Genomic DNA, 15,758 nt, shown 5'->3' with positions numbered 1-15,758 from the left:
CTCACAGAAATTTATACAAGAAAAATGAAAACTTAAGTTCATACAAAAACTTTGTTCATATAAAATCATGTAAACATTTATAGAAGTCTTATTCATAGTCGCCAAAACCTGGAAACAGCCCAATTATCTTTTAACTGGGGGAAGGATAAACAAATTGTAGTTCATCCATACAATGGAATACTACTCAGCAATAAAAAGGAGGCAACTATTGACACGTGACAACGTGGATGAATCTCTCAAATGCAATATGGTGAGTGAAATAAGCCAGACTCAAAAAATTACACACTGTATGATTCCATGTATGTTACATGTTGGGAAAGGTAAAACCAGAGGGACAGAGAACAGATCAGTGGTTGCCAGAGAACACACAGACGGATTGAGGACAAAGCAACAGCACAAGGGAATTTTGGGTGGTGATGGAGATTTTCTTATCTTGATGTGTTTGCTGGTGGGTATACAACTCTATGCATTTGTCAAAACTCATAGAACTGTACACTAAATATAGTACATCTTACTGGACATAAATTTTTAAATAAATAATTTTTTTTTTAAATTTATTTAAAAAGATGGGCTCACGCCTGTAATCCCAGCACTTTGGGAGGCAGAGGCAGGGGGATCACTGAAGGTCAGAAGTTCGAGACCAGCCTGGCCAACATGGTGAAACCTCATCTCTACTAAAAATACAAAATTAGCCGGGCATGGTGGTGGGCGCCTATACTCCCAGCTACTCGGGAGGCTGAGGCAGGAGAAGCACTTGAACCCAGGAGGCTGAGGTTGCAGTGAGCCGAGATCACACTACTGCACTCCAGCCTGTGCCACAGAGCAAGACTCTCTCTGAAAAAAATAAATAAATAAAAATAAAAATAAAGATGACATCACCTGGCCAAAACAATTTTAGGACTTTTCTTTTGGAACTGCTTGGAGCAGATTTTTAAAAATTACCAGTCATTATACTAGAAGATACATGTATAAGTCAGACAAATGCAGTATTTCATTTCATTCAAACCCACACCAGTAGATATGAGGTAGGTACGATCCTTTTCCACAGATAAAGAAACTGAGGCTCAGAGAAGTTAAGCAACTTACTGAAGATCTCACAGTAAGTAGGAGGAACCTGAATTTAGATTCTTTCTGCTCAACTTTACAGATGCTCTATTTCTTGACTATCCATCTGGGGCACCAATTTTTAGCTGTTGAAATGTTATCTGTTCTTTGTCAATAGCCAAAAGCCACTTGGAGCTAAATTTTCTGGGGAAAAAAAAAAAAACTTGGCTGACAACTTTCATTTTCATGCAAATATAAAGCATGATTATAAAGAAGCAACGAGGTGGATTTTCTTATTTAGCTTGAGAACTGGTATGAAGGCAAACTGGCATTTGCGAAACACTCTGAGCAATAACAGAATTGTTACCATATCACCTCCCAGGTTTGGCTGCCAAGTTTGCTCATTTGATCACCTGTTTTTGTTTTTAAAGAAAACCTGTTCTAGACTTGGTTTGCAAGACAACTCAAATTCTTACACTAATAAAGAGTTCAAAAAAAGAAAAAAAAAAAGAAATAGTTAAACTTAACAGAGCAGCTTTGAATCCTAGGCTAAAAGTAGATCTGTGCCATCTCTAATGGACACACCTACCTACACAGACACACACACACACATACACACACACGTACACGCATACCCCGAAAAAGCAAATATTTTAAGGACTTCCAGGAAGCTATTATGCTTATAAGCAAATATTTTAAGGACTTCCAGGAAGCTACTCACACACAGTTTCCTTGTAATTCTGGCTCTTTGAGGTCTTATTTTCAGTCATACAGACTTGCTGTTGGCATACGAAGAGTCCCACCAGCCTGCAATGATGGAGGTGAAACCTCATGTTCGGCCAGCTCTGCTCCAACCCAACATTTGGGAATGAAGTCTCACACTCAAAGTTCAAAGCCAGACATAGACTTCGGAAGCCAATGCTGGTAAGAGTCATCTCAGCTCTGTCTCTTTTGACATCTGTTCAGAATTGTGAATGTGTTCTCTGGCTGAAAACCTCAAGGTCAAAAAGGTTACTCAGTGTGGAGCCTCTAGGGCTAGTTCCAAGCCCACATCTAGAAGCCTGTGCCTGGGGCAAGTGGTTTCTCTTCTCTGGGCTACAGAGGCGGCACTTACCCATAAAAAAACTGACCTGGCCTGGAGAAATGACGGAGGTCCTTCCATCCAGTCTCAGTATGCTATGAGTTACTTTTACTTTGGCTCTCAGGCCAAATATACTGCATGCACCTAATATTCAACACAAATATCAAGTTGCAGATTCTAAGTCTCAACACTAAAGAGAAAGAAAACATGGCATCCACTTATTTTCTTTTTCAAAATGATCTAACTCCAATAAAAGAAGACATTTACTAGCAAGCCTTCTAAAATAGTGCCCAGTTAAAGATACAGAGGGATAAAACCTATCTGCCCAGTCACACCAACTGCCCTGTCTCTGCTGGGCAGCAGGGTGAAAAACAAGTGAAGACTGCAGCTACCAGGTCCCCACCAACAACGCTTCAAATGAAATTCTATGGGGCTGGGAGGGAAACTCACAGAGATGCTACTCCTGTGAATCATGATTCACATATGAATCATGTCCAAACGCAGGAGAAAGACTGAGTCACGCTTGAGTGCCTGCAGATGGTGCAAAGAGGTGAAGGTAGGGTCACAGATAAGGTTTCTCTGTTTGGATTTTTCTCTGATTTTTTTTCCCCTGGGATGGAGTTTCACTCTTGTCACCCTGGCTGGAGTGCAATGGCATGATCTTGGCTCACTGCAACCTCCACCTCCCGCGTTCGAGCGATTCTCCTGCCTCAGCCTCCCAAGTCGCTGGGATTTACAGGTGCCCACCACCACGCCCAGCTAATATTTGTATTTTTAGTAGAGGCGGGGTTTCAACATGTTGGTCAGGCTGGTCTCGAACTCCTGACTTCAAGTGATCCACCTGCCTTGGCCTCCCAAAGTGCTGGGATTACAGGAGTCAGACACCGCGCCAGTCTTCTCTGATTTTTTAATGAATGAAATGTTAACCAGTTGTGAATTCAGACCCCACCTTGTCCCAAAACAAGGACTCTATGTGGTAATCTAGCCCATAATGTACCCAACCTACTTTTGATCCGGACAACCGCTCTGTGGGACAGGCAGTCAGGAAGGGGAGGATCTTTATGCCCATTACACAGATGAAGAACCTGAGCCTCAGCTTGAAAGTCCAGTGAGGGGCAGGGGGGAATTCTGATCCTGGTTGTTTTCATCACAGCACACTCCCTCATCTAGCACATCCTCATTTAGCAGAGATCACATGTTCAAACCACACTGAAACCATTCACAGTCCAATCCCCCACAAGAGGGCCTTCCTTTCATCGTCATTACCCCACATGGGAATTGCTTGAAAGAGAATCCCAAGTACATGAGGAAGCAGAGCTCCTTGAGGTCGGGAGAGTCAGTGTCTTAGTAGTTTTTGTTTCTTCTCAGGCCTTAGCACAGTGCCTAGAGTTCAATATACTTTTCTGGAATGGGTAAGAGTTTAGTGAGTTTGAAGAAGGCAAAAAATATTCCATGAAAATTGAGGATGGCTTGAAAGGAAAGTCACTTAAAAACCAAGCAAGGAGAAAAAGACTACCCAAGTCTTTGAAAAAAAGGAATCTAGTTAATTGTTTAAGAAGGTTGTAAGAAAGAAAAGCATTAGAGAAAAAATTAAATCATGCTTCAGTAGAGAGGAAGCTAACCTCAGAAGATTTTTAGCATTCATTCAACTACCTATTATGTGCCAGGAACTGTTTTTTTTTTTTTTTTGAGATGGAGTTTTGCTCTTGGTGCCTAGGCTGGAGTGCAATGGCATGATCTTGGCTCACCGCAACCTCTGCCTCCCGGGTTCAAAGCGATTCTCCTGCCTCAGCCTCCCAAGTAGCTGGGATTACAGGCATGCGCCACCATGCCTGGCTAATTTTGTATTTTTAGTAAAGACGGGGGTTTCTCCATGTTGGTCTGGCTGGTCTCGAACTCCCGACCTCAGGTGATCCGCCCGCCTCGGCCTCCCGAAGTGCTGGGATTACAGGCGTGAGCCACTGCGCCCAGCCACCAGGAACTGTTTTAAGCTCTGGGAATACAGCCATGAGCAAAACAAAAATCCTGACAGTCATAGAATTTACAATAAAAAAATTACAAAATTTTTTTTTGTATGCCAGGTGGCACAATGGAGAAATATTAGGTAGAGAGGATAGGTGGGGAGTGCTGAGGTAAAATATGGCAATTCAGGCAAGACCTGAAGGAAGCGAGAGAGCGAGCTGTGGGTAGGGTGGCCATATCATTTATCATCCAATACAGGATACCTCTGAGACTGGAAGGGGACACTATTAATAGTCATATGGGTCCACAAATTCAAACCAGGCCTGTCTTGGGCAAATGCAGACATCTGGATCTTAGCCATGATGCTCTCTGGAGTAAGGGCACAGCAGAGGGGTGAACAAGAGGAAGGACCTGCAATTCAGAGTGAGCCTGATCTATCTGGGGAACCTCCAGAGTGAAATGAGAGGGAGAAAACAGGAGACGAGGACTGAGCGTAACAAGTAGCCACATGACATGAGAGGTCTATCTGCCACCATAATGCCTTGGCTTTTACTCCAAGTGAGTTGGGAAGCCCTTGAAAAATTTTGTGCAGAGAAGTTCATAATCCAAATTTTATTTTATAAAGGTCACTCTGATTTGTTGTGTTGAAAATAAATGATATGGAAGGGCAAGGGAGGAGGCCAAGACCAGGTAACATGCTACTGCATCCAGGCAAAAGATGACGGCACCTTAGGCCAGGCTAAGACTGATGGAAGTAAGACTATGGATATATCCTGAAGATCTGACATTAATTGGTTTTGCATATGGCTATAACCAATTAATGTCCGTTATACGATTATAAAAATTTGAATAATTTTATGTAATTTCTTTCAGTGGCTCATTAACATAATTGATCAGGTAGCATAAGGTCAAAGATGGGAGTTCAGTTCCCATGTGGCTATAGATCACCTCTTGATGGCCACTAACCCCTTTGAAAACACATGCTATAGGTTATATAAAGGGACTGGGAAAGGGAAAAGATGACCCCACTTAACAATACCACCCTGACCAGAAAAACAACCCCAGGATCCCACACCATCTATGAGAAGCTAAACATTCAGAGCATATGTATATAATTAAGCCAGGTGTGGTGGTATGTGCCTGTAGTCCCAACTATTCGGGATGCTGAGGTGAAAGGATCACATCTTCCCAAAAGGTTGAGGCTGCAGTGAGATCATGCCACTGTACTCTATCCTGGACAACAGAGCAAGACCCCGTCTCTTAAGAAAAAAAAAAGGACTATGTATAATTAAATACTTGCATACCAATTAAACAATAATATTGTGTGTTATTCAAATTCTTCTCACATATGGCAGCTTGGTCTTGGAAATATAAATTCATTTGTCTATAAATGTGTTTAACCTTGAGTGGAGAAAATGAATAAAGATAAGCTCTTTCAGTCTAGTGAGGAGACAGACATGGAAACAAGCAGTGAGATCATGACATGCCAAGTTGTACAATTGGGTTATGCATATGGAGCTGTGTGGAAACATGCCTAACACATCCCGGGAGGGCATGGGAAGGAGGGGGAACCACCGGAGCAGGCTTCAAAGAAGAGGTATTGCTGGAGCTGAATAATAAAGACTGAGTTGATGCCTGCCAGTCAGAATCAGGGGTTAAAGACAGGGAAGAAGCATATTCTATAGAGAGGAACTTATCTATGCAAAGGAACATGAGGACACAGTTCTTTTGAGGAGCCACAAGAAATGCCTGGAATACAAAATATGTTATTGTAATGACAACAACAGCTCCTATTTGTTGAGTGTTCACCATGGATGTCCAGCACTGTCCTAAGAATTTATGTGGATTATCACATTTAATAGTCAATCTCCAGCCAGGTGTGGTGGCTCATGCCTGTAATCCCAGCACTTTGGGAGGCTGAGATGGACAGATCACAGGAGGCCAGTAGTTTAAGACCAGCCTGGCCAACACGGCAAGACCCCATCTCTACTAAAAATACAAAAATTAGCTAGGGGTGGTAGTACACACCTGTAATCCCAGCTACTTGGGAGGCTGAGGCAGGGGAATCGCTTGAACCCGGGAGGCAGAGGTTGCAGAGAGCTGAGATCGCACCACTGCACCCCAGCCTGGGCGACAGAGTGAGTCTCTTTCTCGGGAAAAAAAAAAAAAAAAAAAAGTCAATCTCCTCATGATAAAGACACTGAGATACCCAGAAATTAGTGTAGTAACTGGCCTGAGGGCTTCAGTGCTCATGAGGTGGAGTCAGGCCTCATGTCCTAAGTTCCTGGAGCCTGTACTCTTTCCACCTGCGGTACCATGTGGAAGAGGAGGCAGGTGAAGATACAAGCACAGGCAGGAGCTGGGTGATGATCAGCACTATAGCCATGAAGAGCCATGGAAAGGTTACATGTGGGAAGGAGTGGCTGATCAGATCTGCATCTGGAAACATCAGTGACAGTATGGACTATGAATCAGAAGGGATGAGAATAAAGCAGGAAGATCATTTTGAAGGCTACTGCAATAATCCTGGCCACAAATGACAGGAATCTGAACAATGCAGTGAGAACGGAGGTGAGGAGCCAGTCAGAAGGAGCAGCAGAAGAGGAAGCATGGGCTGACGAACAGGGAGACATGAGTTTGGTTGTCAATGCATTAAGGATGAAGTACTTGGGGGCCATCTGAGCAGAGAGGTCCATCAAGTGGACACACCTACAGCTCAGAAGCCTAAGAGAATACTGAGCCAGAGCTTCAGGTTGCAGCAAATGCTTTTCCAATTTGAGTGTGCCAGGGAACCCTTAGCTCGGAGGACTCCACAATGGTATCATGTTAAAATCTTCCACAACCATCCCCAAATAAAGATTCTTTGAAACTTCTTTTCCCCAAAATGATCTTAAAATTCTAAAACAAATTTTCTGGGGAATCAACTGGTCCACCTGAGCTATCCCAGACCCCAAACAACTTCCAAGACTACCTGAGTACATTCTGGTGCTGCTACCATAAGAACCTGTAATTCCCCCTGCTTCAGTTAACCAGTGAAACTAGTTCAAGTATAGTCCAATGAGTCCCAGAGTAGCCCTCCTCGGCGCAACTCTACCCCAAACAGCCTGGGAGGCTCAAACTCTGGGTTCCTAAAAATGGCTCCTTGGCATAGCAAAGCAATAGCCTCTCTAAAGGTACTTTCTTTTCTTTTCTTTTCTTTTTTTGAGACGGAGTCTTGCTCTGTCGCCCAGGCTGGAGTGCAGTGGCACGATCTCGGCTCACTGCAAGCTCCACCTCCCAGGTTCACACCATTCTCCTGCCTCAGCCTCCCAAGTAGCTGGGACTACAGGTGCCCACCACCACGCCCGGTTATTATTATTTTTTTTTTTTTGTATTTTTTTAGTAGAGACGGGTTTCACTGTGTTAGCCAGTATGGTCTCTATCTTCTGACCTTGTGATCCACCCACCTTGGTCTCCCAATGTGCTGGGATTACAGGCGTGAGCCACAGCGCCCGGCTAGGTATTTTCAAATAATTTGGTAGCCAGAGGTAACATTTTCAGCCCTGAGTACAGAGAGACACAGTGTCTTTCTATCCCTACATTTGTATTCAATGTATTTTCTCATCTAAAATAAATGAATGCTGGTGAGTAGGTTAACCAAAAAATAAGTGAATGAATTAATAAATGAAATAATAATCATTTAGGGATTCTCTTACTGCCAACCCAGTTTCCTAGCCTTAGACATAGGCCTCTAGGAATATTGTTGGATGAACCTACCAATGAATAAAGGAAAATATCATCAACCAATTTGATATAACTTCATTTTCATGACATCTTTCTTTTTTTTTTTCTTTTTGAGACGAAGTCTCGCTCTGTCGCCCAGGCTGGAATGCAGTTGCACAGTCTCGGCTCACTGCAACCTCCGCCTCCCAGGTTCCAGCAATTCTCCTGCCTCAACCTCCCGAGTAGCTTGGATTACAGGCGTATGCCACCACACCTGGCTAATTTTTGTATTTTTAGTAGAGACGGGGTTTCACCACGTTGGCCAGGCTGGTCTCGAACTTCTGACCTCAGGTGATCCACCCGGCCTCCCAAAGTGCAAGGATTACAGGCGTGAGCCACCGTGCCCAGCAATGACACCTTTCTTAAGCTAGGTTTTAGAAATTCAAGTTAGCTTATAGAACACTAAAGCACAACATAGCCCAATTGTTTAAAGTTTTAATGTTTTCCACATTCATTTTGTACAATATCTCTGTCCTCTGAGGCTCCACAAATGCTGCCCCTACTGATCCAAGCTCATGTTACTCTATCCCTTAAAGGTACTCTGAACAATGTCATGAAAAGAGGACAGCAGCCTGAGTCAGGATACCTGGCTATTGGTTTGAGAGGTTACTTTAATATTTCTACCTCTCTGGACATTAAGTTGCCCATTTATAAAATATATTTAATAACTTAAATATATTTTGATCACCCACTGGGGTGATCAGATAAGACAATAGATATAAAAGTATTTCCAAAAAGCATAAAACCAAAGTATCATACGAAACCAAGTTCATACTGCTTCCCCCACCCGCCCTGAAACTTCAGCGTCTAACTGTCTACCTAACCAAATTCTACCCTTCAAGTCTTTGCTGCATGCTCACTTCTTTTTTTTTTTTTTTGAGATGGAGTCTCGCTGTGTAGCCCAGGCTGGAGTACAATGGCACAACCTCGGCTCACTGAAACCTCTGCCTCCCAGGTTCAATAGATTCTCCTGCTTCAGCCTTCCCAGTAGCAGGGACTACAGGTGTACGCCACCACGCCTGGCTAATCTTTTTGTGTTTTTGGTAGAGATGGGGGTTTTACCAGTGGCCAGGCTGGTCTCGAACTCCTGACCTCAAGTGATCCACCCACCTCAGGCCCCCAAAGTGCTAGGATTACAGACATGAGCCACTGCACCCAGCCCTGGTGCATGCTCACTCCTCTAGGCAACTATGTAATCCTTCTCTTTTCTGGTCTTAAAACTGGACACATACTTCCCCCCTCTGGGTCTCTCCTGTTATGGAGGTGGGTTTGCTCCCCACTGCCCCTGACAACCAAAAGTCCCTCTAGAGCACAGACCACTCCAGCTCTGTCCGTGGTGTTGCCCTCAACACTATGCTCCTAAGCAGCCCTCAATCACAACTCTGTGACAGAATGATGATAAATGTGGCTTGACCAACACGTTCTGAGCTAAAAATGTTAACGTGCAGCCCATTTTATAATTCCATGCATTATAGAGCACTGTTTCTAAATAGGTCACCCAAAAGTGTGGCTGAAATGATCTCAAAATAGACATGGCCCTGCTTTTCTGGCCCTTGTGTCATTTCTAGATGTGAGCCTGATCTAAACATCCCAACTCTATTACCTCTCGGATTGGTTACCTGCACCACTGTTGCTAAGCAGACCGACAGAAAGCTCTTCTGTTCCACTGAAGTTCAAGAAGGACATGCCGTCACCAGGCTGGCGGGAATTGCTGTGCCTGCAGAGAACAGAGCCCAGCCACCTGGCTTAATGTAGATCATCACCTCTTTTTCCTGCTCACCTATATCCCGGGGGTGGGAGGTAGGTTCATAAAAATCAGGCCTGAATATTCAGCCACTCAAGCTGGCAGCCACTGGAATCTTCATCTTAAGCCACCAGGCCACAGTGCTTTGTTTGCGTGTCAGTGCTGGCTCCTTGTGACCCTGGCACCCCTGCTGCTTTCCCACCACCAAGCTAGACCACCCGCCCTGTCTGCCCTATGCCTCCCTTTTACAAACAAGGATGGGTGTGGGGTGCTTGAATATATGGACCTGAGTTCATCTGGTTAAGAAGGTCACGCCCTCCCCATATCCCTTATCTATCCCCTAGGGTGTCAAGGTGACTGAGAGAGGGACCAAAGACTGCATTTTGCAAAGTGTTTTCTAAAGCAACAGGAATATCGAGTCCAGGTGTAACCCGGGCTCACGCCTGTCAAGGCTTAAATGACTTTCCTCCTACACTGACTCTCACTGGATGCTCATAACACATTCAGAGCATTGGTTCAAAAAGAGTTGTCTCTACAAACATAAGCCTTCATTTCCATTGCTCTTGGCATTAACTTATTCTAAACTCAACAGTGGGATTTATTTCTGAATGACCAAAATGACAAAAGTCATAGAGAGGTTGCCCAAAACACACAGCATGAATCTCCTGTCTCAGCATTCCAAATCCACAGAATTGCCTCTCTTGGATTCATCTTTGACTGAGGTTTAGAAAAACCCACGTTTGAGGTTTACAAAGTGTGTTCTGGATTCAAGATAAACCTAAAACAGGGCCTAGGTAACATCTCAGGCAAAAATGTCAGGCTGTTTGCTTTGCCCTTCACCAACTGAAGGGAATGCCACTGGCCAACAAAGGAAGGCCCTGACCTCATACTGTCTTTTCAAGTCTTCTTAACAACACTTTGTTAATAGTCTATTCTGCACATTGTCCTGGGTGCCGGAGAGTGTTCTCAGGTTACCTTCCAGAGCCCTGTGCACATCCTCACCTTCCAGCAGCTTCATGATATGCTAACTCCAGCAGCTCTGCAGAGGAGTGAGTTGGATCCCTCTGCCCGCTGCCTTGTAGCTCCGCCATATTCTGTCGGGTCTGGTGGTGGATCTGGATGGCTTCTCCGGATGGTCCTACCCAGATAAAGAACCACTGAGCATCATTCCCACCTGATAGCTAGTGCTGTGCACTTAACTATACTCTCCCTTCTTTCCAGCTACTGGGATACAGATGTTGGTGAGATTGAAAGAAGAACACACCACAGAGGAACGTTATACAAGGGACCCTCTGGCTCCCAGAGGACACCTGCTCTTCCAAGCAGGACCCATCCTACTAAGGGGCCTCACCTTTATCATCTTGTCTAATCTGTTAAGAATATTTTAGGATATTCTGCCTCATGTGTGTCAATTGAGTCGCCACAGTGAAATATACAAGTATAGGAGGCATGGCCCCTTGCCAGGAGGGCTAACACAAACTCAGTAAGAGGGAAATACAAGTGAAACACCAAATGATTCTGTTAATACCTAGGAGAGTAACAACTGTGACTCTAAGAAGCAGAAGATGTTTCAGTGCAAAAAAGGCAGAGTAGGAAACAAATTAGAATTAGTCAAGTCTACAAAATGAGGCTTCCTGGGGAAGGAGAAGTTGTAGAGCTAAGTGTTCAACAAAGTTAACAGCAGTTGAAGGAAGAGGGCATCTGGGTAGATGAAATGATACCTGTGAAATCCCAAACATGAAAGAGGCAAAACGTGCAGGAGACCACAAGATTAGCCAAGAAGGAAGAGAGCCTCTGAGGATAGGAATGAGGAAGACAGGGAAGCCTGATGAAGGAGGGCCTTGGCTACTGAAAGGCCAGCTAAACAGGAGGAAGAAGCAAAGCAAACTGTTTGCAGAGTATGGTTCCAATAAAGTGTACATGAAGAGTGGGAGGAGGAGAAGCACAGAAGTATGAAAAGCTGAAGGTCACTGAAGAAACACCAAGAGTTCTAAGTGACCTGGAAGGGAACCAGTGGAGACAATAATGCAGGGGAAAGGACACAGAAAGAAACAAGTAGTGTGACTGATTATAGCAGAGATAAGGAGGCAGAACGGGGTTTAGGCATGACCCCCAATTACAGCCAAATGATTCAGATCTATTTCTCACTTATTTAACTTCTAAATATTAAAGGCAAGTACAAAAGAAAATAGGCATTTCCAGGTATTCAGCAGGATGGTTTCCATGAAAAAAAAAAAAAAAAAAAATTTGGCCAGGCACAGTGACTCACGCCTGTAATGACAGCACATTGGGAAGCCGGGGTGGGTGGACTGCTTGAGATCAGGAGTTTGAGACCAGCCTGACCAACATGGTGAAACCCCGTCTCTACTAGAAATACAAAAATTAGCCAGGCGTGGTGGTGTATGCCTGTAATCCCAGCTACTTGGAAGGCCGAGACAGGAGAATCACGTGAACCCGAAAGGCAGAGGTTGCAGTTATCTGAGATCACACCACTGTACTCCAGCCCGGGTAACAGAGTGAGACACTGTCTCACACACACACACAGAAAATCCTGGACTTTAATGCATTTGTTCCTTTCCAGCTCAATAAGAGCCCATTAAGCTAAAGTTTAATTTTAGCCACAGCTTGAGAAAACCTTACTGTCATCTTCTTGAGAACAGAATATAGATAAAAAAGAATGGACTAGGAAAAAGTGAATTCAGGGGAAAATTTTTTTTTCAGTTGTCAGAGATACCTAAGAGAAAACAAAATAACGTAACTCCTTGTAACCAAGACAGGATATCAATATCCAAGAGAGCTAAGAGAAGAAGGAATGAACAAGAATGAGGGACATCCGACTTAGGAAAGAAAGCAGGTGGCAATGCACAGTTCCTCTCAAACAGAAACAAAGGGCCAGATGCGGTGGCTCACACCTATAATCCCAGCACTCTGGGAGATTAAAGAGGGCAGACTGCTTGTGTCCAGGAGTTCAAGACCAGCCTAGGCAACATGGTAAAACCCTGTCTCTACTAAAAATACAAAAAACTAGCCAGGCGTGGTGGCATGCACCTACAGTCCCAGCTACTTGGGAGGCTGAGGTGGGAGAATCACCTGAGCCCCAAAGGTTGAGGCTGCAGTGAGCTGAGATAGCACCACTGCACTCCAGCCTGGGCAACTAGAGTGAGACCCTGTCTCAAAAGAAAAAAAAAAAGCAGAAACAAACAAACAAAAAAGCCCTCAGGTTTATACAGCTAAATAGTTACAAAGCCTATTCCCAAGTGCATCTTCAAGGATCTTTACAAGAACCCCTGGGATGGCCAAAGTGGGCATGGTTATCCCATCTTACAGGTAGAGCAACAGAGGTACCTGACCAAGGACACATGGGTGACCGACACTGAGGACCACGGCTAGGAGCTCCTAGTCCAAGGCTCTCTCTTAAGCACAAACTTACCCACAGGAAAAGTGTGCATCCAGCGCCTTCTGTTGGACGTAAGCTTCATGGGCATCCGAGAGGGAGCGAAGGGGTTAATCAGTGCTCTCTGGGGCGTGTATCCACCAGGTCGAACATGCAGCATGGATTCTGCACTGCCAACGTGAAACCTCCCTGGTGCACTGGAGTCTCGCTGTGGTGGCTCCATCATGTTCTCCAGGACATCTGCCAGTTATCATGGAGTTGAGTCACAAAGAGAAACCACAGAACCACGGTGAAACCAGAGCTAGGTAGACTGATAAACCAAGGCTGACAAGAATCTTGGGCATCATAAATGTCAGGGAGTGAGAGAAATGAGCAAAATTGTCAAACTATAAAGAAATGAAATATGTTTGCATTTGTTTGCTTTTAAATACTTGGGAGAAGGGAGTTTTGGTTCTAAATTACTGGCACAATGAAGTCACAACCAAATCTGATGGGAAGGACACTGCCTGGATATCCCGAACTTTGAGTTGGAAGCAATGACTGAATGATGGGACTTGAGTTGTCTCCCTTGGGAAAGGAAAGATTATATTCTCTAAGAGGGAGGAACAATAAAAATAGCTATGTGGTCACCAGAAGGGCAGATCTTGGCAGAGCTAGTCAATGTCTTCACTATAAACCCATTTGATTTTCCTACTGGACACAAGACTCTAGTTCCCAGACCCTTTGCAATAAAGCCAAATGACTTAGTTTCGGCCAGGTAGAAATTATATGCTTCAAATCCAGGCCTGGACCACAATGATCTCCATGAATGATCTGCATTCTTTTTCCCTTTGTGGCAACCCAGGAGTCCAATGTTGATAATCATGGCATCCCAGGATGGAAGGAACCTGAGTTCCTGAATGACTGAGTGGGCTGGGACAGGAGTAAGCAATAAAATGTTATTATGTTAAAAAAATTACTGAGAAAAAAAGAATGAAGAAATGGACACCTCCAGCCTTGACCAGGCAAGGAGATGGTATGATATTTAGACTCCACCTGTCTGGCGCAATGGTAGACAGGTCCCATTATGGAGACAGAGACAGCATGCCTGAATGGATCAAAGAACTGAAATCCACAACCAACTCTTCTTGTGTGTATCCCATGTTCATTAAGCAACCACCCAGATGAAAAAGTGGGTCCAGCAGATGCAAACTCCAAGGAATTTGTCTTGGCCATCATTATCTACCCAATGCCTAGCACAGAACCTCATACATTGTAATACTGATTTCATTCCTCAAGTTGCTTTGCAGGAAAGAAGAGAATGTTCAGATTTCCATGAAAGTTTTACTGTTCATTGTAAATTAATGAATTGATGCTCTAACTTACAAAATAAAAAAGAACATAGTCTAGTTAGTTATTAAGGAAATAAAAGAGAAAAACCTAATAAAAAAAAAAAATGAGTATAGGCCAGGTACAGTAGCTTATTCCTATAATCCCAGCACTTTGGGAGACCAAGGTGGAAGGATCACTTGAGCCCAGGAGTTCAAGACCAGCCTGGGCAACAGATTGAGACCGTCCCTACAAAAACTTTAAAAACTAGCCAGGTGTGGTGGTGCACACCTGTAGTCCCAGCTATTTGGGAGGCTGAAGTGGGAGGATCATGTGAGCCCAGGAGGTTGAGGCTGTAGTGAGCCAATATTGTACCACTGCACTACAGCCTGGGCAACAGAGTGAGAACCTGTCTCAAAACAAACAAATAAAAGAAACCACCCATGAAACTGCTCAGGCCATCAAGGGTATGCATATATAAAAAGCCACCAAGTATATGAAAGATGTCACTTTGGCCAGGCAAGGTGGCTCACACCTATAATCCCAGCACTTTGGGAGGCTGAGGTGGGCAGATCACCTGAGGTCAGGAGTTCGAGACCAGCCTGACCAACATGGTGAAACCCCATCTCTACTAAAAATACAAAAATTAGCCAGGCGTGGTGGCAGGCACCTGTAATCACAGCTACTCAGGAGGCTGAGGCAAGAGAATTGCTTGAACCCGGGAGGCAGAGGTTGCAGTGAGCCAAGATCGCGCCATTGCACTCCAGCCTGGGGGACAAGAGTGAAACTCCATCTCAAAAAAAAGAAAGAAAGAAAGAAATATGTCACTTTACAGAAACAATGTGTACCATTTCCACATTACAATGATGGAGATAGTAGGTGGTCCCAGGCCAAACAGCGTGGCTGCACACAGGGTCAGTGGCCAAAAAAGAGTACTGAATTGTTGCTACATATGCTTAAAAATGCACAGTCATACCGAACTTAAGGGTTCAGGTGCAGATTCTCTGGTCATTGAGCATGTCCAGGTGAACAAAGCACCCAAGATGTGCTGTCTGATGTAAACAGCTCATAGTCAGATTAACCCATACACGAGTTCCCCCTGCCACACCAAGATGATCCTCATGGAAAAGGAACAAATTATTCCTAAACCAGAAGAGGACATTGCACAGAAGAAAAAGATATCCCAAGGCCAGGCAAGGTGGCTCATGCCTGTAATCCCACCACTTTGGGAGGCCGAGGTGGGTGGATCATTGGAGGCCGGGAGTTCGAGGCCAGCCTGGACAACATGGCAAAACCCCATCTCTACTAAAAAAACAAAAATTAGCTGGTGTGGTGGCGTGTGCCTGTAATCCCAGCTACTTGGGAGGCTGAGGCACGAGAATCACTTGAACCCAGGAGGCAGAGGTTGCAGTGAGCTGAGATCATGCCACTGCACCCACCCTAGCCTGGGCAACAGAGCAAGA

General features: G+C 44.5%; 1 protein-coding gene across 19 annotated transcripts in view; it reads right to left on the bottom strand.

Annotated features, from left to right (window-relative positions):
• Nucleotides 1-15,758, bottom strand: part of DEPDC5 (DEP domain containing 5, GATOR1 subcomplex subunit) — a 161,629-nt gene that overhangs the window by 82,839 nt on the left and 63,032 nt on the right. For 14 of the 19 annotated variants that reach the window (XM_063722851.1, XM_063722853.1, XM_024239724.3 and 11 more), the window contains exons 22-24: nucleotides 13,024-13,227; nucleotides 10,596-10,731; nucleotides 9,469-9,566 (exon numbers count right to left, since the gene is read on the bottom strand). In XM_063722851.1, coding sequence (XP_063578921.1) covers nucleotides 9,469-9,566; nucleotides 10,596-10,731; nucleotides 13,024-13,227 — 438 coding nt within the window. The remainder of the gene's footprint in view (nucleotides 1-9,468; nucleotides 9,567-10,595; nucleotides 10,732-13,023; nucleotides 13,228-15,758) is intronic. The other 5 variants (XM_063722855.1, XM_063722857.1, XM_063722856.1 and 2 more) reach the window with 1 other exon arrangement.

The sequence above is a fragment of the Pongo abelii genome, chromosome 23 (genome assembly GCF_028885655.2).
Source record: "Pongo abelii isolate AG06213 chromosome 23, NHGRI_mPonAbe1-v2.0_pri, whole genome shotgun sequence".
In the NCBI taxonomy this organism is placed as follows: domain Eukaryota; kingdom Metazoa; phylum Chordata; class Mammalia; order Primates; family Hominidae; genus Pongo; species Pongo abelii.
Note: the sequence above shows the minus strand (reverse complement) of the source record. Positions and strands in the feature narration are given on the sequence as shown.